We start from the raw sequence: 25,109 nt of genomic DNA, 5'->3' as shown, positions 1-25,109 counted from the left end.
TTACACCTGCTAATCTGGTGGGTTTTTTTAAAGGTGAATTATATTTTTCCATTTGCAGAGGTTAAAATATTGTCTTGAGAACCATTATGTCTGTGGGAGAATAAGCTGACAAATCTTACTCCATTTGCATCTGTTCTAATTAAACTTGGTTCCTAAGTTTAGGTAAGTGATGAATCAAGATGATAAAACAGACAACTTTAAGCACAAAGGGTTGATATCCAGATATTTTACCTTCCCATTTAAAAGAAGAGAGTTAATTGTTATTTTTCAAGAGCAGATGAAAGAGTAAGAGTGTAGTTAGGGTTGCAGATAGAGAGAAAAGGGAAGTCAAGTATGAAGTTACTAGAAAGCTAGATTAATTTAATTGCCTTACATTGTCTTTTGTGCAGTGTCTGTTCCTAGAGATTGGTTTTAAGTATGATTCCTTGGGAAAAATTGTCCATTACTGACAGTTGTAAAATAATAAAAGTTGCAACTCTACTGAGCAGACTTGCATATGGAATAAACTGTGGTGACGATTGGTGTATTTCTCTTAGCTGTCACCCCATGTAATTCACAATTTCCAGAGTGCACCTTATTCTTCAAAAAGAAATTGTCAAACAGTTTGGGCTTAGGCAAGTAAGGAGCTGCTTGAGTTTGTGAGGCACTGATTTAAACTTTATTTCATTTCCTGTACTGATAAAACATGTTGCTTTTGAAATGCAGGATGGTGTTGGCACAGGTTGTAGATAACCTGAAGGTTACAAGTGAGGCAAAAAAGGTGTTCTTTCCTTCTTTCTAAAAATAAATATTTTTGAAATTAATATTTTGACACCTGCTGTAGATCACGGGGGGGGGGGGAAATAATTATTCTATGAAAGGAAATAGATTTTTGTCATGTTTTCCTTAACATATATCTACCATAAACAAGGGAAAGATAAGAAGACTTACATATACCTTACTCAGGGCTACTGTAACTCCCAGAGGAGCAAAATTGCAGGAACATGAGAATGAACTGGTCCTTGAACAAAGTTTGAAGCTGGATCTGGTAACATCCGTGTGTGAGTTGCATGAAATGCAAGAAAGGAAATAAGCAGTTCAGCTAATAAGAAGAGATTAATAATATGGGTAGGAATGCTTGTAAAACAGCACTTGGGAATCTCGACATCTCTCTTCACGAGGACACCATTGTATACATGATGTACTGGATATTTAAGTGCAAGGAGCTACATTGCATTATATTTCTGTTATTGTTCTCCCTAGTTTTGTCTATTCAAATCCTGGATTGGAATATGAATTACATCAGTGCAGTTCTATTTTCTGTCTTTTTGAAAAAAAGATGAATCCTTGTTCATATAATTTGATTTGTGGTCAAATTGCTTTGATTTTTACTCTTAGGGGCATTGCATAGCAAACACGTCCCTCCCAGCTTCACAGTGAGTTTGTTAGGCTGGAAAGGTCCTGTTCATTCTGATGTTGAAGTGTGGGATGGCCTTTCTGTTGTATTTCCTTCCTTACTGTATTATTCTGTGTTGCCCTCTGATTAACATTGGCTGGCTGATTTTATGTATCACAGAGATGTTGCAGTTTCTTATCTCACAATGACAATTTTTGAAGAACTGTTGTCAACAAAGGGGTGAAGCTTAAAGAGCCAAAAGGAGTGACAGGGAGAGGAGTGCCTTTTTGTCAGGTTGCATGAAACTGCTTTTCCATTTGAGGTGCAAAAAGAAGAGCAGTCTGCATTGAGACCAAGAATGTACTCACCTGTTAGTATGGAAAAAGCTAATCCTGTGCTACCACAGAGGCAAGTAGGGCAAGGGCCAGGGATGGGGATGGCCTGGTACTGTTAAGTAGCTGAACAAACTAGTAGGTAATTTGCAGAGTGCAATATTATGTTACTTGGTCTCCAAATATCTTGATGGGTTAGCGTGATGACTGATGGCTTTTGGCAACTCCCAGAGAAATGATTATTGTTCAAAAGTTATCTCAATGTGTTTGTTTCCTGGTGATTTGGGACAGGCAGCAAATTTTTAAAAGAGTTAAAAAGAAAAAAGGCTGAAGTGTGATGAATAACTTACATCACCACAAAAAGCAAATATGTATCTTGGAGATAACCTGACATTGTTTTCAGAGCTATTTCAGGGCATTTCAGCTATTCAGAGCATTTCAGAGAAATGCTGAAAACATTTCCAAATAAAGCGCTGTATCTTTCTGGTAGTGCTACAGAGATGACCCAGATCCAGGTTCTTGTATATTCCTTGTGACTTCATGCTGTAGGGAATGAGCTCAGGTAAAATGAGTGTACATGAGTAATAAACACTGAAGTAAATTTTGTGTGTTCAGATTTGTAAAAAGAGAAGCCCTAAGAATGAGGGGGTTTTTTCCCCTTTCACACACAAACTTGAAAAATCTGTTTGTGGGGTTCATGTTTCAAGGTAGTTGCAGGCTTGTGGAATCACAACCATTTAAATGGGGAAAGACCAAAAAATCAAGAAAGCAACAGTGCAGAGCAGTGATGTCCGTATAGTGAGATGGGATATTTTTGGGGGGAGGGTGACAAGGTTTCTCGGATGTTTTGACTACAGTAATGTGAAATACTAAATCTGTGTGACTGTAGGTGATAACCTGCTTTCCTTGGCAGGCCGATGCTGTGCTCTGCAGATAGTGACTTAGATAAAACACAGACTTTCTTATTGTAAAGGGAGTTAATAGAAGAAGGTAGGTTTTGATGGATTGTTCTTAACATTATTTTATGCTGTTAATGAGTTCTGTCATTCATAATAGGAGGAATTTATTTTCTCACAATACCTTGCCTCTCTTAAATTAGATGCTCAATAAACTGAACTCTGTAAACATGAACCTTCTTAGCACAGTTTCAAAGTGGCTAGAGATCCAGGACCTGCCATCTTTGGATTATTTTTGTTCTGCTTTTGCATCTTGTTTCTCTGAAGTGTTAGTCCTAGTAAATACAATTGTCTGGTTTTGTAGTCTGTCTAAAACCTGGAGAGTACCTGTTGCTGCTTTGCTACTAGCTGGTGCCTTTTTTTTTTTCTTTTTAAATAAACAAAACAAGGAATGTTTTCCTTAAGTTTTATGTAGGTAAGTAACATGTACATGTCTCCTGTTTCTGAATCCTTTACTAAGTGTATACCTTAACTTGGTTTTCCCTTTATTTTTTGTCAGAAAAATATATTATTTTAACAAGCTTTAAAGTCACTGAAGATAACTAGTTACTTGTAAAAGTGTTCTCGACTTTAGTTCTGCTCCTGCCTCAGTTCACATAGGAGACAATTGTGAGGAGGAATGCTACCCACTGTTGAGGAATATATGTAGTGCCAGTAGCTCAGTGTGCAGCTGCAGTGGGAGCTGCAGGTCGTGCCCTGGGTTGGGGGGGATGACTGGAGCCCTAGGAAAGGGGCCATGACCTGAAAGGGCACAGGGAACTTGTGGTTCTGGCCAGGGGTGGGCGGTCACCCAGAGACTCAGCAGGAGCTGATGAACAGCAGGAAGATCTCGGACCAAATGTCACCATTGGAATGGACACACAGACTGTGAGGGTGTAAAAGCCCAGAGATTCCTTTGTTTGGGGGTCCCTCCCCAGAGGCACCAGCTCGACCTGGTGTCGCTGCACCACAGTTCAGTTACTTAAAGGATCTTGAGGGGAAGCCGTATGAGGAGCAGCTGAGGTCACTTGGTCTGTTCTGCCTTGGGGAGAGGAGACTGAGGGGAGACCTCACTGCAGTTACAACTTCCTCAGGAGGGGAGGAGGAGGGGCAGGCACTGATCCCTTCTCTGTGGTGACCAGGGACAGGACCCGAGGGAATGGCCTGAAGTTTTGGGGTGGGGTGGGGTGGGGGGATGTGGCTAGGTTGGGTATTAGAAAAAAGCTCTTTCTCCAGAGGGTGGTTGGGCACTGGAACAGGCTCCCCGGGGAAGTGGTCGCAGCTCCAAGGCTGACAGAGTTCAAGAAGCATTTGGACAATGCTCTCAGGCACATGGTGTGACTCCTGGGGATGGTCCTGTGCAGGGCCAGGAACTGGACTTTGTGATCCTTGTGGATCCCTTCCAACTCGGCATATTCTGTGATTCTGACTCTGCTGTGGGATACCTGTGGTACAGCTGGTGAGGGAAACGTGTCTGACCGCATGAATGTGGGGTGTGTAGGGAGTCAAGCAGGGCACCCGTCAGGTCACTGGAGCCACCTACTGTGAAGGGCCTTCAGTTCCAGCAGTGACAGCCTGGGGTGGTGTGAGTGTGGCTGCCAGAGTGGCTCCTGGATGGTCATACAGGAAAGTTTCCACAACACCCACTGTGGCAGCATGTGGTTATGCTCTGTTGTACAGGTTTCAAATCCGTTTTATATAATCACCAGAAAGACACAGGTGACCACAGAATGCTTTTACAGAAGATGTGTTCACCTTTAAACTGTGGTGGCAGAAGCCTAAAGACTGTGGATGCAACACAGTAGATTTGGCTTGACCTTTAATGGTTCCTTTAGTATAAGCTGGAAGAGTAGATGTTAGCAACCATGCACAGATTGACCTTTTAAAGGAGAAGGACCACATGAATTCATACTGTTCCTCCATATGAATTAATTTCAGAGTCAAAGGGTAGTGTTGGTGCTGGCTAAGGAATTCAGGGACAGTATTCTCTTTGCTTAGAGCTCTACTGGAAAAGGCAGTGCCACAGTGGTATTATTAATGTAGTACAACATAATTTTTCATTTAGTAAAACAATTTAAATGGCATAACATACTGCTGCTTTCTGAAATATATAGGAAGGATTGTAACTCTTATTTTTCTGATGCAAACTTGGTTTTAAAAAAGTGAAATGTTAGTTCCCTAAGTATGAATTACTGCTTTTCCTGGGAAGAGGATGGAAATGTCGACTACAAATTAATGGTGCTTATTTTGAGTTGGCTTTTTCAGTGGAAAGACACACATCTGCTTTTAAAAAATTTGACTATATTGTCTCCAGTATTCTAGCACAGAAATTTATGTCAGTATGGTTAATGTTTTTAAGTGACAGAGGCAATTACTGCTTACATAAAACGTTTCTGAACAGCATTAAAACTACTGATTTCTGTTTAAAAGTGGGTCTATTTTAAGTTTAGGTCCTGCTGGGGTTGGCACGCAGATAGGACACAAATCTTGGGTCTTGTACGAAGTTTAGTAGGAATGGAAGCAGATGCGTCTTTGAGTGTGCCAAGTTTGGGCCTTTGTTTCTGACTTGCCCATGTTTATTTGAGTTGGGACAGTGCCAAGATACTCCCTGAAGCTGGGTGGGTGCTCAATATCCGTGTACAGTACGTGCCTACCTGCTTACCATCCTTGTACTCTTTTGGGTGGTGCATACAGTACAGGTGGCAAATGGACATGGTGATCCTGAACTTCTGTTCGGGCACGTGCTGTCATTCCTTCAGTTCCTCTGGTATGCTGGGGCAGGATGTTCCTACACACGCCAGTGATGCCGTGGTCCTTCTGGTGAACACATGTGAGTGTGAGAGATGTATTTCAGAGGAATCTCTCAGCAGAATACCAAATGCTGCTGTTACTTGAACTTCTTTGAACTGAAAAGCGTAAACATTGTATTGTACGTAACAAAGCAGAAGGAAGTAATTTTGCATGAAAGGTTAGTAGCAAATATGTTCAAAATAAGCCTACAGATTTCTGTTTATCAAAAGTGAACTAATGTAAGACCTAAAAGATGATTGTGGGGTCCTTTTTTTTCCTCAGGGACTTCTACAGAGGCGCCAGAGATAAGGTTCCTCCTGCTCTGAACATCTAAGTATTAGAAGAGCTGTTGCTAGCCAGTACTTACTATGTTAGTCTCTTGTTGCCAGAGGTGGCACTTTGCTGGGACTGCGTTTGCTCTGAGCAAGAGAGGAATTTGAAGTGTGGTGCAGGCAGCAAATACTCCTCTTTCTTCCTCCCACTCTCCAGCCACCACAAACCCTTTTTGCAGGACCTGTGTGCCCCTTTGATTTGCAAGTATCGCAGAAGATTTGGGAGGAGGCTTTTGCTACTGTAGACAAACTGGAATGTGTTTTTCCTGCCTGTCAGCATACTTAGTGAATGCAACTTGTAGCATCTTAATTGTCTTGGTCAGCTTTACAAGGAATCTGGAAGACTGACCTGCTGTTAGGACAACATGGAAAGTCCTGTTGAGTTGAGTTTCCTAAAAAAGCGTGCAGCCTTGTTCCATTCTCAGTGATTCACTGTCAGAGAGCTGCTGACATCTGTACTCAGATGTCTTCTGCCACCAGTCTTTGAGAACAAAGTGTAGTGCTAGAGATTATTTTTATACTTTGAGATATGATCTATTGAGATCATGCTTGGACACAACTCTTAATCAATTCTCTTGTAAGTGAAGCCAGAATGTGCTGAAGTATTCACCACTCACATGTGGGAATTAAGTTGTTTTTGAGCTGTCCTACCGATCACTTTCTCCATGAGAACTATGAAGCCGTAAACAGGGTTTGTCTTTTCAGTGTCAGATATTCAGAGGCAGTGTTACCCCTTGGCTGGGAGAGATATTTGGGAGTTGGAATATCTTTTCGCTGTCCCAGATGCTGCTTTTGACTTGCTCCCTGACCTTTTCACTGCTTGGTATTTTTCAGCCCCCGAGACTTGTCAACTGTTATGCATTTCTTTGTCCATTGTGCATCACTTGACCCTTCAGCTTCCAGAGGCTTGTAATTGCCTTGTCTGTAGTTTTGTATGCTTCTCCAGATAATTACAGCTGATTTTTTGCTGTATGCAATTTATCTCTAGCATTGCCAGTTTTAGAGAATGAGACACTTGAAGGGGAAGTCTGTGCAGACACCTGGAAGATGAAGGACCACTCCATTCTGATCATAGTATCATAGAATAGTTTGAGTTGGAAGGGACCTTTTAAAGGTCATCTAGCCCAACTCTCCTGCAATGAACAGGGACACTTTCACTTTTCCAATCACATAGGTAGCAGCAAACTTATCTTGCAACTGTGTGCTTCCATGTGAAGAAAAAGCTGAGGGCATATATGCATAACAGATAGCATGCAAAAGCATAACAGAGACAGTGTTATCCTTGGAAGTTGCTTCCTAAGTCTTCAAAACCCTTTCTTGTGCTGTGACATTTTGTAGTGTCTGCTAAATCAGGCATGGTATATCTGTACTTGAGAGAAGATAACCAGACAGATTGTGTGCAAACGTCTGTCAGTCACACAACTCTTCTACAGGTGGATTCCATCTCCACTCAAAAACGTATTGGGATTAGGAAACGATGGAAAGAACGAGGTGTCATTTCCGGCTGTCAGAAGTGCTCTTAGCTGTGTAACTGCATTATGCCTCCTGCTGCCACAGCAGTGGTGGAAAGACAAGAAAGGATTTGCCAGAATGCTGCTGCATGGATTTAAACAGAATAGGACCGAATGGCAAAGGCAGCAAAAGGTAAACCTGTGACAATTACTGAAAATGCTGATGTGACAGCATGATGCTGCAGTAACAGAGCTGCTGCAGTTGCTTTGCTTTTGCAGCACTGTGCACGTGTAAGCTCACACTAGTCACAATCACAGAAAATAAATGTACACACACAGAAGCAGATGTTTTCAAAAGTGCCTGACAGAATTTCACTAATTTCCATTGTAATTCACAAGAAGTTGAATACCTTGTTATGTTCTTTATAGATTCTCTAGTCCCACTTTATTTGGGCTATTCATAGCTGCACTTGAATTTCTGTAAGGAAACAGTGGGCTTGTAAAGGTTTGGATACTCTAGGAATATCTGTAGGATGGTTCTGGCATGGAAATGCAAATCTGGTGCTAAAGAGTATTTGACCAAGACCTCAATTTTCTGGCAAAATTGTTGGGTCTTGGTTTTCACACTGATCCCAAAATGCATTGAAAAATAATGGAAGTCTTTCCCTTAGCTTTACTGGGCAGTGGATCAGACCTTCTACAGCCTTGACTGCTGATAACACTTCTCATAGCTTTTTACTGCCTAAGTAGTAATTTTTGGTCTGTAGAACTGAAATTCTTTCAAGCAAAATATATTCAGGCTGCCCCTGACAGGACAAAAATGGGAGTGGGGAATGCAGAACAGCCAGATGATCTGTGATTAGGAATGTTACTTGCCGGTAGTACAAGAGGTTTCTCAGATGTCTTGGAAAACCTTTTGGATAGAAGTATGATGTCTTTTCTAAAAGTTTGTGGAGGAAAGCTACTGGCAAGTACACTGCTGCAGCTTTTAAAAAGAGCAGGAAAGGAATGCTGTAAAATATATCCTTGCAAGTGACAGAACTTGAAACATGCTCTCGAAATGTGCATCTTGTGAAAATGGTTGCTAAGCACTTGCAGAAAGTCAGCTCTCTTATTAAGTATTTTTTACCTCTTTGACATGTTTTTTCCTTCCATGTGCAATATCCTGTTGACACAACAGATGAGTAGCAATTGATTTGAAGCACGCTGGCGGTGAAAAATAGGCCAGTCTTTTGCTTCCTGCAGCAGTTGCTCAAAAACATGTGCCTGTGTTGTAGCAGAGATTCAGGTGTCTTGAGGCATCTCACAAGCAAGATGAATGTTGACAGGATTTTCAAATGCTAAATGGATTTATGAAGTTGTTGAAAGAGTAAATCAAGAAGTATCCAAAGGAAACATGCTGGTCAGAGGCAGCACTCTGTATCTGAAGGATACTGATAACCTCAAACTCAAGCACTTATGCTCTGTATAAGCTTGTGGGAAACAAGTAGAAGGGAACCCAAAATTTGACATCACTTGGAAAGTGAGTTACATCTCTTCATGTAAGTGTTGAAGTATTAATCTAATTTTATAAGTCTTTGTGTCACAACGACTTTTATGAATTTTGCATGTGTATATGTATTTGGCAGATATATTCATCAGTGACCAAGCCAGTTGTTGCTGCAAAACTGCAGCCTTTTACTGGCTATCTGTTAATGTGTCTAACATGGAGAAGTCATCTCTGTTCAGTTTCTGTTGCCTGCCCTTTTTGGAGGGCAAGGTAATTCCATGTTTTGACAGGCTGGAGGAGTACAGTCCTGGGGCAGGCATTGTGATGGCTTCTCACATTTATCCATTTTGTGCCATGCTGACATTGGACTGCAAAGAACCTCTATGGTATTTGAGCAATGGTGAAGATGAAGAGTTACTGGGAGTGAATGCTGATGGTGTTTTGCGTGCTTGAAATGTGCCATCTTGGCCATGAGAAATTTCAGCGAGCAGAAAAACACTGACTGCAAACCACCAGGGTTTCTTGCCAAACAGATCATCTTCGTGCAGTCCTGTGACTATTCTTATAACTGGATTTGGTGTGCTTTAATGACTTTCTCTGACTATTTTCTGGCAAAATACTGGGATCTGGAGGAGCTGCCCAATTAATCAAGTATTGAGTGAGTGGTAGCTGAGGAGAAACACTTCCCTGCTTTCCGTGCCTGCCACCAGCACAGACCTTCCTCATTGGCAAGGAGAACCTAAGTGCAGTTATTTGCCTTCTAGACAGACTAGTGAGAGGCAAATGCCATTAAGGGAGCAGAAAAAAGCTGGATTGAAGCCAGTAGTGGTAGGTGGCGAGGGTCTCCATAGACCAGGAGATGTTGATGCAGAGGCCAGCGTGTCAGGGAACATTTCTCGTGTTGTTTGCTTTGCACTCCTGATGTCCCGACAAGCCCAGGAGAACGAGCCCACAGGCAGCCCCAAATGAGTATATCGTATAGCATTTATTCAGTTCTGGTCATTACCTAAACTGGACGTTGGCCAAGTCAGTAGAGTTGACTCTGGCAGCGAGTACAAGTTGCGTTTCCCCTTCAGAAGATGAGTTTGAGGAATATGCTCTTTAGTGCTTGAAAATGCATGGCTTTCTGCCTCGTCTTATGGGAGTGAGAGGACTTGGAGTATGTTGATGTAATTCCACACTTTGTCACGTGTTGTTTACATACTGTTTGCACCTCGCTGTTCTCTGCATCAGTGCCAGCACCCTGATATTTCTGCAATTTATTTTTATGATCTTAGTGTTGAAACAGCTGTAAAAACAACTAGTGAAAGTGAGCCAGCTGCTGGAATTTCTGATTCCAAGTCTGGTTGGTAGTAGACAGATATTGAAAGGGAAGTAGAGATGAAAAACAACAAATAAACTTAATTGCAGGACTAAATACAATTCCTGAAAAAAACCCCACCAAACTATAAGTTAGGTGGCTGAACTTCTAACTGCTGAAGAGAATAAAATCACTAATGAGTGAAACAACACAACTTTTTTTTACAGAATATGTCCAAGAGTATACTACTGCTTTAAAGGACATCTTACACTATCCTGTGAGGTCTTCAGAGCAGTAGAATTGTCATCTCTCCTACACCTCATTTGTTTTAGTATCTCAGAAGTAGTTAGATATAGATTTTACCAAAGAGATAAGAGTGTCTTAACATTTTTCCTGGCTTGATAAAATGCACCTACTTACTTTGTACACTTGTGTTGACACCAGTGAGATGTGACTTTGTGAAACAAAATTAAAAAACCCATATCCTCCAAGTAGTTAATTGGTTTTAACTTTGGTAGTTAGATTCTTGTTTGTGATCCAAGTATAATGGGGATCCACTGTCCTTAACACTGCAGTGATACACGTAATTACTGTATTTAAACTCTTTTGTTCCTACCTTGCTGCTGGCCCAAGTGGCAGAGATGAACTGATCAGGTTAGCAGTTGTGGACCAAGGAGCACAGGATAACCTGTGGGTAGTGATTTTATTCCTTACTTTTTTCAGTTGCAGTAATTTACCTGCTTTCCTTAAAATACTTGGTAATTCATTTGCTAAAGGTGTGAGTTTGGAGGGCTGCTTCTTGACATCTACTTTGGTCCAGCCAGAAAACAGCAGCATCCAAGGGATTTCTGCTTGTATTCAAAAAATACCAGTTATGAGTTGAGTGCATTTGCTTTTTTTAGAGACTGATCTCATATAGCACAGGTGAGTCTGTCCTAATTTCTGAGTCGTTTTCAGCACCCATGGTGGTAGGTAGAGGTAGGGTGCAAGTCAGCTTAATAAAGCCTGCCCTTCCCGGCAAAGGGAATGAAAAATACTACAAGAGCCCCAGACCACCTTAAAATGTGAGCACATGTTTATTAACAAGGCCCTGAGAAAGCAAGCTGTTAATTTTTCTAGTGGTAACTGAATCTCCATTTTTTATCTCTGGGTTGGAAGGGGGCAACGTTCAGTGCAGAAACTCACTGCAGCATCTAACAGCTCTGCAGCCCCAGAGCTGCAGTCTGCAGAGTGTGACCACTGATGGTGTGTGTGCTCACAGAAACTCTTGATCAGTGTGGTCCCAGGGTTTATCAGCTGGATCGTTCTTGCTAGGATGGAATTGTAACCACAGGCACAAAAGAAAAAATCTTTATCTGCTCTGCAGAGAGCCAGACACGTTTGTTTGTTTTGCAGGGACACTTGGCTCAAGTAAATCTAACAGTACAAGTGTTCTGGGTGACTCCAGGTGAACCCTAAAGAGGCAGGATAAAGATTTGCCTTTTCTCAGAAGAATACCAAGTGATCTAAGTTTTGATCCTGCAATTTGTGCTTTGCAGCGAAACCTCTGTGCTTGCGTGGTGGCCCATTAACCTCAGTGGCACAGGGCAGTGGAGAGTTTTAATCACAGGGATCAGGTTCCAGGATCCAGCCCAAAACAGGGACGTGACAACAGGCTGCGTGTGGGTATTAAAAGCAAAAGCTGTAAACACGCAGCAGAGATGGCAGCTGGAGAAGTTATTCCAGAGGAGGATGTGTGAGCAGTAAGAAGAAAGGAGCCAAAGGAAAAATGGGCTGAAAAACACTCCTGACTGGAATCTGTTGATCTACTTACCACTTCTTGGTTTATCGTATTGCAATTTATTTTACAATGATGTAACACTATCCAGATAAAGTACTTGTTTTAATTGCAGAGGGATGGTCTCATCTCTCAGATGAATGTGTATCTCCATTTCTACTCTGCCTTAGAAGCTGAGTGCATACCCTGGCAATGCTGCTATTTACTATGTTCGGAGACTGTCATTGCAATATAGGGGACCAGAACAGGAGTGCCAGTCTTGGACTCACCAGTCTGCTTTGCCAAAGTCAGAACACAAAGCTTCAGTCTAGGTTTTCTTAGTCAGAGATGCCTTTTTCCTGCAGCATCTAGAATATTTTATTCTTTTCCCACCCTGATGTTTAGAAACAAGAAATACATTACCTATGAAGTTGGCTTTCCCAGGCCCTAACAGCTGTGCAAGCTCCTGACTAGGCAAGAAAGGCTGCCAGTGGTAGTCTGGAAAGAAAAGAAACATGTTGTTCTTCAAGCACATAACAGACAGTGAAATTTAACCGTTGATTTTGCACACTGATGTGTCTGTGGTCATAGTCACATTTTATTCTGTTTAGATATACACTATTTGGCACACGAAGGTCTCATTTCGCTTTGTATTTCAACCGGAAATATCAGAACATGCAGCTCGAAATCCCAAGTTTGTTGAATTCTAGACTTAATAGAGGATCAGAGCCTTTTGACCATGAAGGTTAAGCAGTTACTACACGATTATATGTACAAAATCCACCAGGAAGAGTCATGACTGCCCAGAAATGGTACAAAGTATCATTTTAATGAGGCCACAACACCACATGAAACTTTGTCAAGTTTAATTCCACAGCTCAGCTGTAGTTTTGACATAGTTCTTGAGCCTTAAATTGATGGGCCAAAATTCTCCATGATTTGCAAAATGTCTATAATAAGCACTGAAATGGACACACTCATTTCAGTCAGGGGGTTGCTTGTGTAAGGTGATACACAGCTATTCTTGCATTTTCTGTCACCATTCCAGTAAATGGACTTCAGGAAAAAGAACCAAAAACCCCAACAAAACCTCCTTGTGTGGTGGGTTATATTAAGCCTTGGTGAAGCAGAGTCTTCTTTAGTATGAACTTGGAAGCCCCAAACCTGTGCAGGAATATTAAATGGGGAGGTCCAGTAGTGATAAGCATGCTGCTTTCCTTGATCTGAAGGTGTACTGTAAATTCATTCCTTGTTTTACTGCCTGTAATCCAGCAGAACTCACCGCAGGAAACAGCTGATGTCTTCTTCAGTGCTGGTCAGAACGTCTACATGGCACTTGAACAAAACTTTTGCCCTTTTGCCTGCTTTTTAGCAGTTCATTATTATAATTGCATTTTATAGGTGAGTAATAATTCTCTCAGCTGATGGGGTGCTAGTATGAGAATAAGCAGGCAGATGGGAAGTGCGTTCCTAACGTTTTCTTTTCTTGTAGTTGAGGTGCGTTTCTTTTCCAGCTGTGTTGAAAGGAGCGAGTTACTGCCTGGATGATAATCTAATTATTTTACCTTTCCCTCTTGTTTGCTCAGCAGGAGAGTTGCTCATTCCCAGTATGGAGGAACACAATGGCTCTTCAGAGACTCCCCCGCTGAGCCAAGGGCGGCATGTTGCCATTAAGTGTGGGTGGCTGCGGAAGCAAGGAGGCTTCGTCAAGACCTGGCACACACGTTGGTTTGTTCTCAAGGGGGACCAGCTTTACTATTTCAAAGATGAAGATGAAACCAAGCCCTTGGTAAGTGAAAGGAGGAGATAGGATGGGCGGTGAGGGAGGAAAATAAGTTAATGCAAGCAGAACTGTCTGGTGTTCAAAGAACCAGATTTCTCCATCTCTTTCACTGACTCTGTATTGGATTTGGGCTTTTCATTATAGTGAACAGAACACTGCGTCAGGCCTTGGCAGTTGGTATGGTTTCTCCATCAGATTCGTTTCTAAAACTCCCTTTTCCAGGTCAGGTTTTCTCACTTCAGCATTTCAGAGGGAGTGAAGTATACATAAAGTTCAAGTAGCAGAAGTCAGTTGGATGGGCTTGATTGAGGCAGATGAATAAGCTATATTTGAAAAAGTACTTCTTTTTTTTTTTTTCCACTTACAAGGTGGAGTATCCCTGCTTTATGTCTTCCCAAATAGGAAATCCCATAAGACTGTAGCCTGAATGCATTGCCATCTGTAATACAGAACAGACTGCTGTTTGCTGCTTGGTTCTGTTGTGGTGATTTACTGCTCCTTACTCCTCATCTATTTTCCTGTTTATTTAGCTTTTCCACCATCATGCTTTAGGGCTACCTGTCTCTAGAATGCCATATGAGTAGAGAAATAGTGCTGCCTCTTGGGTCAGGGCAGGCCTGAGCCCCTGTGATAGTAAGTTAAGAAAAATCTTGTCCTAGCACCTACAGGAATATGATAGTCTTAGTTTCTTAGATGCTTGTGACTTTAGAAAAAGCTCTGACATCTGTGAATTACTTCTGTGCAGATATTAAAATATAATAACCACACTCGTGTTTTTTGTGGCTACTAAATTTCTCATGGTATGTATTTATGTGGAATTTCACAGGGGGTTCTCAGAGGCATAAACCCCATCTGATCTAGTTTCCTGTATGGAACAGGTCATGACACTTGGTCGAGTTTTACAGCTTGCATCGTAGTGCACATGTTAGAAAAAGTATTCAGTCTTGAGGTAATTGTTTCCAAAGTTCGAGTTAATTACTAAGTACCAATTTCACAGCCTTGGTAGCTGTTTTCCCTTAAAATTATCTCAGATAAATAGCACGCTGTATATTTACAAATTTTATGTTAGGATTACTAATTTGAATATGAAATAGCCAATAACTTCTGGGAAATACAATATATCTTTCCATGTATGTATTTTGGCAATTAAGAGTGAAAAAGGCAGCCATCAAAATAAAAACGTTTGCAGGGCAGATATTGAGTTTCCAGAATATAACTCTACTTACTAGCACTTGACATCTGGCAGTATGTTTGCATGTAAAGACTTCATGACTTTTTGAGAGCTGGCACAATGCTGTATTGCGTGGAGCTTTCTACAGCACTGTGGAGCCCAAATTATCTTCTTGTCTGTCTCCTGCTGACCTGTGGGATAACTTCAGAAGATCCTATTGACTTTGCTACTTCCCCTTTGTGAAATGGAGGTGGTAATTCTGATCTTCTGATACCTGTGATAATTAGGTAGCAGCTGATTAAATACCTAAAAGTTTATTTGAATTTTCCACTGAAGTCTCAAGTAAGTTCGTGGAGACACCTAGAGATACCAAGCGGGGTGGGAGAAGTGCTGAGAGAAGTGTAACTTAAAATATGCCAATAGGTTTGGAAAATTAATGGGCCTGTCCAGATTAGGATCAGTCAATATCTCACCTTAGTGTATTTTTTGGAATGTTTCTGAAGAAAACTGCACAAGTGTCAGTTTCTGAAATATGTCCCAGGTTCAATGCCATATACAGAAATGGTTTTTTTCCCATTACACTGAAGGGTTTGCTGCATTAACTTTGACAAGAAAATCACTATGACCTTCTGGGAACCCTGTTGTTCTTGCTCTGGAGAGCTAAAGCAAAGAACACCACTGATACCATGAATTTTCAGTGCATAGAGATATCATTAGGAAGTGGCAAGAGGTATTTTGTTATATTTACTATGTAATATTGGTTCTGTATTTATTATGAATACCTGTTTGTTCCCTACTGGATTGTGCAGTCTGTATAATGTACAATAATTCTTTTAGACAAAAACATAACGGAAGAAGGTTAATGAGTTTTTGTTCCAAAATGGATTGTAGTTTTTATTTTGCTTACTGGTTGGTTGTATTTGGAAGGAGGCAGAGAGTGTTGGTTACTCTCACTGAGGAATGTTCTAATTGCACACCTTGTGTATATATATATAAATGGAAGGTGGAAGTACTGTAGCTGGAGAGGACAAGACGAGCCAGTGGGCTTATGTTCGTAGCCTTAATGTGAATTAGAGAAAAGCAGAATTCAATTTCTGGTGGAAATGCAACAAGTGTCCTGAGCATTTGGGCTTGGGTTCTGTTTTCGGTCTGTATCAGAAATTATGCCATGATGTTTGTGTTTTTGAAAGTGAGGGAGATGTGAATGGAACCGAATTTCAGAAAAATATTGTGATCTGTCAGACTTTTTATTCTTTAAGTGACTGTGTATAATGGGAGTAAAGAGAGGAAGGAACATTTTGAATCTAAACCATCTAAATGCTTTGGAATTCCTGAAGCATGCTCATTTCCTGCTAGTGATGGTGATAGCTACCACATATGCTTTAGTCAGTATGTGTACATCTCCTTGGTGTCAAGAATATTAAATTTAAAAGTCATTAACTATCAGTATGAGTGTGGGGAATTCTCTCTGCCAACCTGTGCCTTCAGGCACACAGAGCTGGTAAAGAGCAAGAGAAGAAAAAAGCAGTACACAGCTGTTAGTCTCATAGTCAAGGTCAGAGAATTGTCATCAATTCTCTGTTATCATCAAACACAAGAATCTTTCCCTAGTAATGTTTTATCAGTAAGAATAGCACCTATCTTTTGCTCTGATATCCTTGAAATATCTCTGAGGATCTGGCAAAAATGGCATTTCTGTTTACTGAAGATGTGGGTACGGATAGCAATAATCTAGTGAATTCCAGAAGACAAAAAAACCTAATAAGTGAGCAGCAAACCACGTGAAGGAATAAAATCTGATTTCTGATAATTCCGTGTTATCTTGACTTCTTGGAAGTGATAACGGATTTACTTTGTTAATTCTTTCTACTGTTTTGTGCTGTAGAAAGCTAGTATTATGCTAGATGTGAAGGTCAGCTATCCAAGCTTGAAATGTGGGCAGCTGAAAGAAGCCAGAATTTAGCATTCCCTGTCCCACAGTACAGCTGTTGTTTAAATGCAGCCCATGAAAATGCATTTCTTGCTTTCTTCTCTCCTATGGTTAACTTCTCCAGCTGTGTCGGGGTTGACGTGACCTTAACTGAATATGGGAGGAGGAAGTCAGTGGCATTTCAGTGAGACAGCATGCTTTTTCTGTGGTTTTGTGAGCAGGAAGAGGGAACTTTGAAGCACTGTCTCCTTGTTGCAGTTTTTGCTGTCTCACTCTGCTGCTGTTACTGAGGAAGTGAGTTTATGGGAGAAAAGCTTGGTAACCTGTGCTGATGGAGCATCACTGGTGTTAGGTTGTAAATGAACAAGAATGGGCAAACTCATCCAGTCTAAATAGCATTTTTGGTTTAGGCTCCTGTTTAATGTTGTTGTGATTCAGCTTGGCTTATGGACTTGAATTTGAGGTGTGCTAAGTAGAGACATCTTGAAGAGCTCTGGACTACCTTTCAGGAAACACTTGGTGTATGCCTGAAAGCAGTGATCTGCTGCTATTTCAGTCTATATCCCATCCTGAACATTTTATTGTGCAGTTTTTATCTTCAAGATCTTACTTAGCTCCTAAGTGTTTGGCTTGAGTAATGCTGAACAGTATTCAGTGGCTCACAATATCTTTGTAAGACCAAAGTGGAAAAGTGTGGATCTTGAATGTGGCATTTGAATTGGTCTTTGAAAGTGAATAAGTGGCAGCTACAATGTTAAGTACAGGTTACTGTTTGTAAGAGAAAGGCAGTCTCTGATGTACAAACAGAATATAGAAGTATTGCTTTCTGTCAAAATCATAGAACAAATAATAGAATGGGCTGGGTTGGAAGGGACCTTAAAGATGCATTTACCAGTGTTGTTTATTGGGGTGGGTACACCTTCTTTAAACTTCCTTTTCTGATTATCGTACCCGTAGAAGCCCTTCTTTGTTATTCTTTTCTCTGTATCCCTTGCCAGGTTCAGCGCTTCCCATTAGATATGATTTGTATAAAAATTTAATTGACAGAGAAATCCATTTAGCAGCACGAATAGGAATCTTGACAAATTACACTTGCATTTTTAAATTAAGATAAAGCTTCTAATAAATGTAAATAGAAATTATTATGATGATTGCATAATTTGAAATTTAGCCTGTCAGTAGGCAATATCCTTCACTATTAGTATTGAATATGATTAGAGGTTGAGCATCATGGGTTTTTATAAGTTAAAAGGGAATGGATAAGGTTTCTGTGTGAAGGGTGAAAACCTAATGGCCCATGCACTTCAAAACTGCATCACAAGAAGTGGCCATCTCTCCTTACTGCCTAGAGCATTTTCCATCAGGGAGATCAGTGTGCACTCTGGTACTTGTCTCTGGAAAACAACAAGAACCAGATTTTGTGTAAATACTGAAGAGCAGCATTGCAAGTGAAACAACTCCTCAGTAGATTTTGCTATGATTTGTAAGAGCAGCTCCCTCAGTGTTGCTGAGAGAAGAAAGGATGGTAAAGCACCAAGTCTCTGCACACTTGGCTTTGTAAGCCTTGCTCACAACTCCACCTTTCACAAAGCAAATTCAGGGACTTGATGTGAAAACAGCAAGGAGTGTCCAAACCACTGATGATGGTTTTTTTTTTTTTCCATTTCTTGGCAAAACCTTGCTATTAATCTGGGCAGCTAGAAACAGTTTGGGATGGACATGTGCTGCTGGATGAGCCTTTGCCTGTGTAAACCTATTGTGAACTGTAAATGAAATTATGCAGGTGTCAAAACAAATGGGGGGGGGTTGATAGAAAAATCAATTTTCTCAGGAATTTCGCTAGAAACTCAATATGCTAGATGAAATTAAATAGGATTTTCTTGACATCAGCAGTGATGTTTGCCAGTAATGAAAGGATTTATCTGAAAGGCTTTCAGCTGTTGGCTTTTGGGTACATTTTTTGAGGGTGGTAGAAACAGAACTTAAAAAATGACCAAAGACTCCAGACAAAAAAAAAATCCATCAGAAAGCACATCTTAAATGCTTCATGTGAATGCAGCGGTATGGAAGGATGTCCAACACACCTTAGATGAAGGTTTTAAAAAAGTCAGTCTGGAGTGTCATCTCTTCTTTATTTTCTTTCCCTTCATGGCTTTTGACTTTGTGTAAGCTCAGTGAAGTAAGGCACTCTGCTCACTGCAGTTTTGCATGTCATGCAAAGTGGAAACAGATTTTGTGTTAGCCACGTGTTCCTGGTGTAATGATACTTTCTGTTTTTTGAAACGCTTAGTTAAGGAAGAGAAACCTCTGTGTAACATACCTTTCTACTTATGACAACTGCATTTTTTTTCCTTTCTGATCATTCTTGACCTCCGTCCACTGAACGTAACGTCTCACAAGTTTTACATAGACAATTTAACTGCTTCATTGTGTCACTAATTGAGTTTCACACGAGGCAAGAAGAGTTGTGTCTTGTCTGATTGTGAGTAGCAGAGTTTTATGCTTTTTATCTGAGACAGAAACGGGTATGGCATGGTATGGCAACAGGAAAAGTGATCTGAAGCCTGGTCTTCCTCATGCAGTGAATTGCTACAGTGGTGGCTGTTCAGTGCAGAAAGTGAAGTGAAAGCCCCAAAACTGATTTGGCCCTTTTTATGGGTTTTCAGAGAATGGCTCCTCAAGTATATGAGTATAATCAGGCTTTTGCAACTAAAGTAATGAAGTTTTTGGAATACAGGAATGGTTATTGAGGATAGGTGTTAGCTTTTTCATGCAGTGGAAAGTTCTGCTATTTTTAATACCTGCGTGCCTTTGTAAGTGTTTAAGTAATTTACTGCTGCAGGTTTCAGCAACTTTATTCATAGAGACATATTTTTTTACTTCAATGCCTTACGTGTTTTCAAGGGAGTAATACACTTTGGTCAGTGGATACCCATGGGAATTCAGTACATGAGAAATTAGTGTGATAAGGCTAAGTTCATTTGAAACCAGGGTCTTTCTAGTGCCATTATTCTGCTGCTGAGAAAAAGTTTCTCAAATTCACAGGGCTAAATTTCTGTTCTCAGCCTGAGACAAATAGCCACAAGGTCCATTACTGAGGTACTCAACTTGGAGGTGATCAACTTCAAACTTTAATCCCCTTTTCTGCTTCTCTCAGACCAAAAATGCAAACTTGAATTTTCAGTAGTTGTTCTTTGTTTTTTGTTCCTTTGAAAAACTTTTAAGTCCTTGGGTTCAGCCCAGTAGGAGTCTTAAAAGATTTCACAGTAAGAAAAAAGGTTTCTCCTCAAGCATTCACTACCACATTAATTACAGGAGTGTCACTAAACACTGTGCAAAGCTATGGACTCTGTGCCAAAATCAGGCAGTTCTTGCTACGTGCTTTGCCCCAGCTTATGCAGTTGGAAATTGTGCTCCCCTGTGAGGATGGTTTTTAGGTTTCAGTGCAATGCAAGGAGTATTCAGTGTCTGTTTTCGTCAGCTTTGCATGCAGCAGTTGTGTCATTGCTGTGACTGTACTGGCAACATCTGCAAACTGCTCCATGCTGCTATTATACCAATTTGTTTAAATCTGTGCATGCTTCATTCCCGAGGGCTTGTAGCTTTTCATTTTCCCTGAATTTGACTGAGTTTTCAAAACAGCTCTCAGGTGCAGTCTTTGTCCTTCATGCATGTCCTTCATCTCTTTCTTCAGATCCAGCTCTGGCCCCCACTTCCCAGGGGTCTTCTTTTGCCTCGGAATATGTTGACTGGTGAAATAGCTTCCCCTCTCCTCTCCCAGTGCCTGTAATGTTCATAAAGAATCAGTTGTATAGTTGTTGCTCTCTAACATAGCTCAGTGTCTCCATCCCACTTGACAACTTGGAAAATAACAGAATTAAATGGTTGCCTTCCTATTCCCCATGCCCCCAGTGGTTCCCAGGTGCCTAAGTAGATCTTCAGTTTAAACTAAAACTAAAAGTTTGTAAATGTTTTCCATAATCAGCCTCTTCAATGCATTTTGACACACACCTGCCCCAAAACAAGACCAATAGTGAGCCTTGATGCTGTGCAAAGCTGAGGACAGGTCTATCCCCTCTTAAGAGAAAGCTTCAGAAAAGCAGTCCAGTCACCGAAGTTCAAAATTCACTGAATTGAGACAGTGTGGTAGGTGGGAAATGTGAACCTTTCATGGTGTTTGAACTTGTGCATTCCACTGGTACTTTTTGTTGTTATAACTGAACTCAAAAAGTCAGGATTTTAAAGAGAAGATGATGCCTGTTCATGTGGCAGGCGGTACAGCCCCAGATCCTCTTCCAAAGCCATTTGGGAACAATAAATACTTGTTCCCAGACTTCTGTATCTTTAATCAATCCAAACTGGGAAATCAGTTTCAGTAAATATTTTTATAATGGAACAAAGCAAAAATGCCTCGTGGCACTGGTTGAAAATGCTAGCACCAGTGACCCATGTGTGCATTCAGAGCTAAAGCTCTCAAGTATGCTACCATGTGTTGTATAAACTGTGTGTATAATTATACTCAGCCAACACCTGCTGTTAGGTTGGAAAGGAGAGGCGCTCTAATGAGATGTAAACCAGCCAACAGCTTAATTTCAGTTCTTGGCAGCCAATGCATCTGCTTAGTCCAAATGTTCAGAGAACTGCCCCCACCTTTCACTTCATGGGACCAGGGAACTAGCTTGTTTGTAATAACTTGCTAACTCTGAAGTTCAACCCTTAGCATGCTTCATTGAGTTTCATGGATGAGCAGTACTTCCAAATGTAAGAGACCACTACATGGTACAGAGCTGCTTTTCCATGATGGTGGGGCTGCCCAGTCTTTAACTGTCTTCAGCCTTCTTATGCTCCTACTATCTTTCCCTCCCTTATTTCCTCTCTGTTTCTGGCTCGTGCCAGGGTTTGGGACAGGGAAGAAAGGGGATATGCTGTCTATCTTCTTTTCTCTATTGGCTGCCTATTGGTGAAAAGTGCATTTCTGGTGGATGATAACGAATATATGTTTAACAGGTTAATGAAGTTTTGTGGAGAGGAGTAAGAATAGTGTCAGGCTGCTGCTGGTTAAAAAATACACCTGGATTATGTTGGATGGTTGTTATTGATTTTCTTCTTAGCACCACCTTCTTGTCTGAAATGTGCTGATCTAAATTCCTAATCATGTCAGTGGCTTTGTATTATGAACTCCATTGCAGTGAAATGCCTTTTATCATATTTAGTCAGACAGCAGTGGTCTGCTCTAGATGTTTCTGGTTAGCTTTCCTTACTTAATAGCAGCAGCAGCAGAGTAAATCAACTAACCTGACTACTACTGCCCAGACATGTGAGGCTGTAAGGTGAAATTTTGTGAAAATCAATCTCCAAATGAATCTTTAAGTAAATGTAATGCTTTCTCTTTCAATATGTAGAACCTTAATCATTCTAAAGGTTATTTTTTTTTCCACACTCCCATTAATTTGGGCAGCAGAGGCTATGTGATGTTTGTTTTATTTAAGGACAAACACCAGAGGTAATGAATAGATATGGATGGGGTTTTTTTGGAGTCTGTCAGGTGAAATTCAGTAACATTTGATCAACTCTTAACCTGGAGCTGCTGCTGCTGATAGCTTCTAGCTTAGCATATGCTATTGAGAGAATGTATGAGATGTGGAAAAGTTCATTTGGTTCTGTTATCCTGTGTAGGCCACACTTAATGTCCCTTTATAAAGACATCCTAGGTGTGCTTGCTTATTTCCTTGCATGTTGTAAGGGACTGACTTAAAAATGTTGCTGTAAATGTAGTAGCTGAGAACTGATTCTAGCAATTTTTAGCAGCATTTGTGCAAGTCCACTGATTTCAGCTTGATTCAGCTGGACTGAATAAATATTCCTCTGAGTGACTTTAGGCTCCTCACATGAAAAATGACATGAATTCTATGCAAGTTCAAATGCAGCAACATGGTGAAGATGTGCTACGTTAACATAAGCACCGTGGACAAAAAAACCCCCTTCCTTGGTGTCTCAATCATTAGAGCCTCTGGGTTGCCACGTGTTCCCTGATGATCTGAGCTAGACATTTCAAATCTCTTCATACAGACCAAGTTTATGAGAATGGCTTTCACAGGTGGTATTTGTGTTGGCAGCCTCAGAATGGAGGCCAAGGGTTGAATGGTAACAGGAGCAGCTAAATTAACTTCTAATGCTGGAGGGACATCCTTTTCAGCAGACTTGCAGCACAGAAGTTGAGCTAACAAAAACTTTCTGTTCCTGCTTGGACTGCAGAATAAAATCCATTAAAAGTCTATGCAGCTACCCACAAAGAGCTCCTGCTTGGAGTGAGTAATTGAAGTGTTTCCACTCTCTTACTCCTGAATAACAACAACAAGCAATTGAAGAGTACTAAGGACTTTCATAGACACAGGCATGCATTTTGGAAACTGGTTGACATAAACTGAGCATTAGGGTAGGGATCTGGTCCTGTAGGTGACAAGAAAAAGACACAAGGCTGTGATTTAGGTATTAAGAGCTGATGCTTTAGCGAGACACTGTATGTGCATTTGCCAGAATACAGTGGGGATCTCACAGGAATCTTACACCATGGCTCAGCAGTGTAGCCTTTCCTCACCTGATCCATAAGTTTCAGCACTGTTTTAGGACTGCTCACTTGCCCTTTTTTTTTCCTTTTGTGTTCCCATAGCTGTTGCATCAAACTAAAGTTTTCCTTTCTTCCCATAAGGAAAGGCAATATGGCAGGCATCCTTTAGACTGGAGGGATGACTCTTCAGCCCTGAAATAGTGCTAGACAGGTGAAGGATGGGGAGCAATTAAAAACCTGCATGCCATGGTCCTATACCTATTAATTACCGTGTTTCTGTCCTTATACTATGAGGAACACTGAAGTCACCCTTCAGGCTGCCCTGAAGCAGCCTGGTGAGGCTGTCTTTGGTGAGGACCAGCTTCTTTTTCTGCCTGTTTAATCAGAGATTTAGTCCTTTGAAAATTAATTTTAAAAAGGACAAACACTCTAGCAAGAGGGGAAAAAAAAAGTCAACCATTTGAAAGAAATAGGGAATTATTTACATGTTTTGGAGCCCAGTGAGAACGAGAAACACTTCTTCTTCCTTCTTAGCCTTTTCCTCACTTAAAGAGCAATAAATAAAGCTCCACATCTGAAGAAGAGGTTTAGTATTTGTGTGGAAAAAGGATATTGTTAAAAACTTCAATCTGTCATCCTTAAAAGTTATTATTTGCCACATACTGCCTAGTGTTAGGATGCCAGATTTCCCCCAGGTCTTAAAAGTGATACCTATTCCATTGTGTACCAGCAATTACTGAAAATATGTTCAGCTTCTGCAAGCTGAAAGCATGTTTAGCTAATAATTTATGTTGTGTTTCTCCTGATGCTTTTTTTTGCAAATGAAGTTGTTGCTCAGTACAATTTATTATAAAACCTTTCATTTCTAATACAGAATCACTAACTATGCTCACACCATCTTGGAGTGAGCTTCATATCTTTTCTTGGTGTCTTTTGTTTAATGCAATATTACCTCTTCATCTGCATACTCTTAAATCCAGTGTAATGATCTAGTTTCTAATAAATGAAACAGATGATGTGCTACATAAACCAGCTTTTTTTTATATTTTATAGAAATAATCCCCTTCAACAGGCAAAATATTGCCTGGAGGGACTTTTTGGGAAAACACCTCATGAGAAATGCCAGTGTGATTGGTATTTTTTGCAGCTCCTGATAGTACATTGTTGAAGAGGATAAAGGGAAAAGGCAGACTGAGATCAATTCGTTTTCACAATTCCTTACATAAATGTTTAAGAGCAGACAGATCGGCCATGGGAAGAGCTTGGATGAGACATACAAAGGTGTTGGAAGAGAAAAGGAGGTCTAATGATGTGAAGTTTACTGTGCTGTGACCTTCTTTATGCGTCTCAAGAATGCCAGATCAGTCTCATGAGCATTAAGATGGCTTAATTTCCTTTAATGAAGTTGTGTTAAATTCCATGCAGTGTCCAAGCTCTCCTGTCCGTTGTCTTTCCTGGAGTGAAAAGCTTCATGGGGATGAGGCTTAGCAAGATACATGTAATAGTGGGCTCCTGAAGGTGCATTGTTGTCATGAGAGTTCGCAGATTAGTCTAGAAGAAGCTCAGTGTTAGATTTCAGTCACAGTCTAGGCTGTAAAACATACATTGCATTTAACTACCTATGGATCAACAGGAGATCTTTTCCCTTCTACTTCATAGGTTTGATTGTTATTCCAGGTGTGTTTCTTCATTTTCTGTCTGTATTTATGTAATGTCATTTATATAACCAGCACTATCCGAGAAAAAGAAGTACAAGTCATAGCTGAAAAAAGAAAACATACAGATCCTCTGTGTCAACTTTTTTTATGTACTGAAGTTTCTGGCTTTTAATTTTCTGGCCAATCGCCTCATTTTTAAATAGGTTAACCTAAACTGAAGTGGAGGCTACAGAGGAAAA

At 40.6% G+C, this 25,109-nt stretch overlaps 1 protein-coding gene across 1 annotated transcript in view; it reads left to right on the top strand.

Annotated features, from left to right (window-relative positions):
* Positions 1-25,109, top strand: part of ARHGAP24 (Rho GTPase activating protein 24) — a 214,659-nt gene that overhangs the window by 24,051 nt on the left and 165,499 nt on the right. Inside the window, exon 2 of the mRNA XM_032685271.1 lies at positions 13,350-13,549. Coding sequence (XP_032541162.1) covers positions 13,370-13,549 — 180 coding nt within the window. The 5' untranslated portion in view covers positions 13,350-13,369. The remainder of the gene's footprint in view (positions 1-13,349; positions 13,550-25,109) is intronic.

The sequence above is a fragment of the Chiroxiphia lanceolata genome, chromosome 4, assembly GCF_009829145.1.
Source record: "Chiroxiphia lanceolata isolate bChiLan1 chromosome 4, bChiLan1.pri, whole genome shotgun sequence".
Lineage (NCBI taxonomy): Eukaryota > Metazoa > Chordata > Aves > Passeriformes > Pipridae > Chiroxiphia > Chiroxiphia lanceolata.
This window is presented reverse-complemented; position numbering and strand designations above follow the sequence as displayed.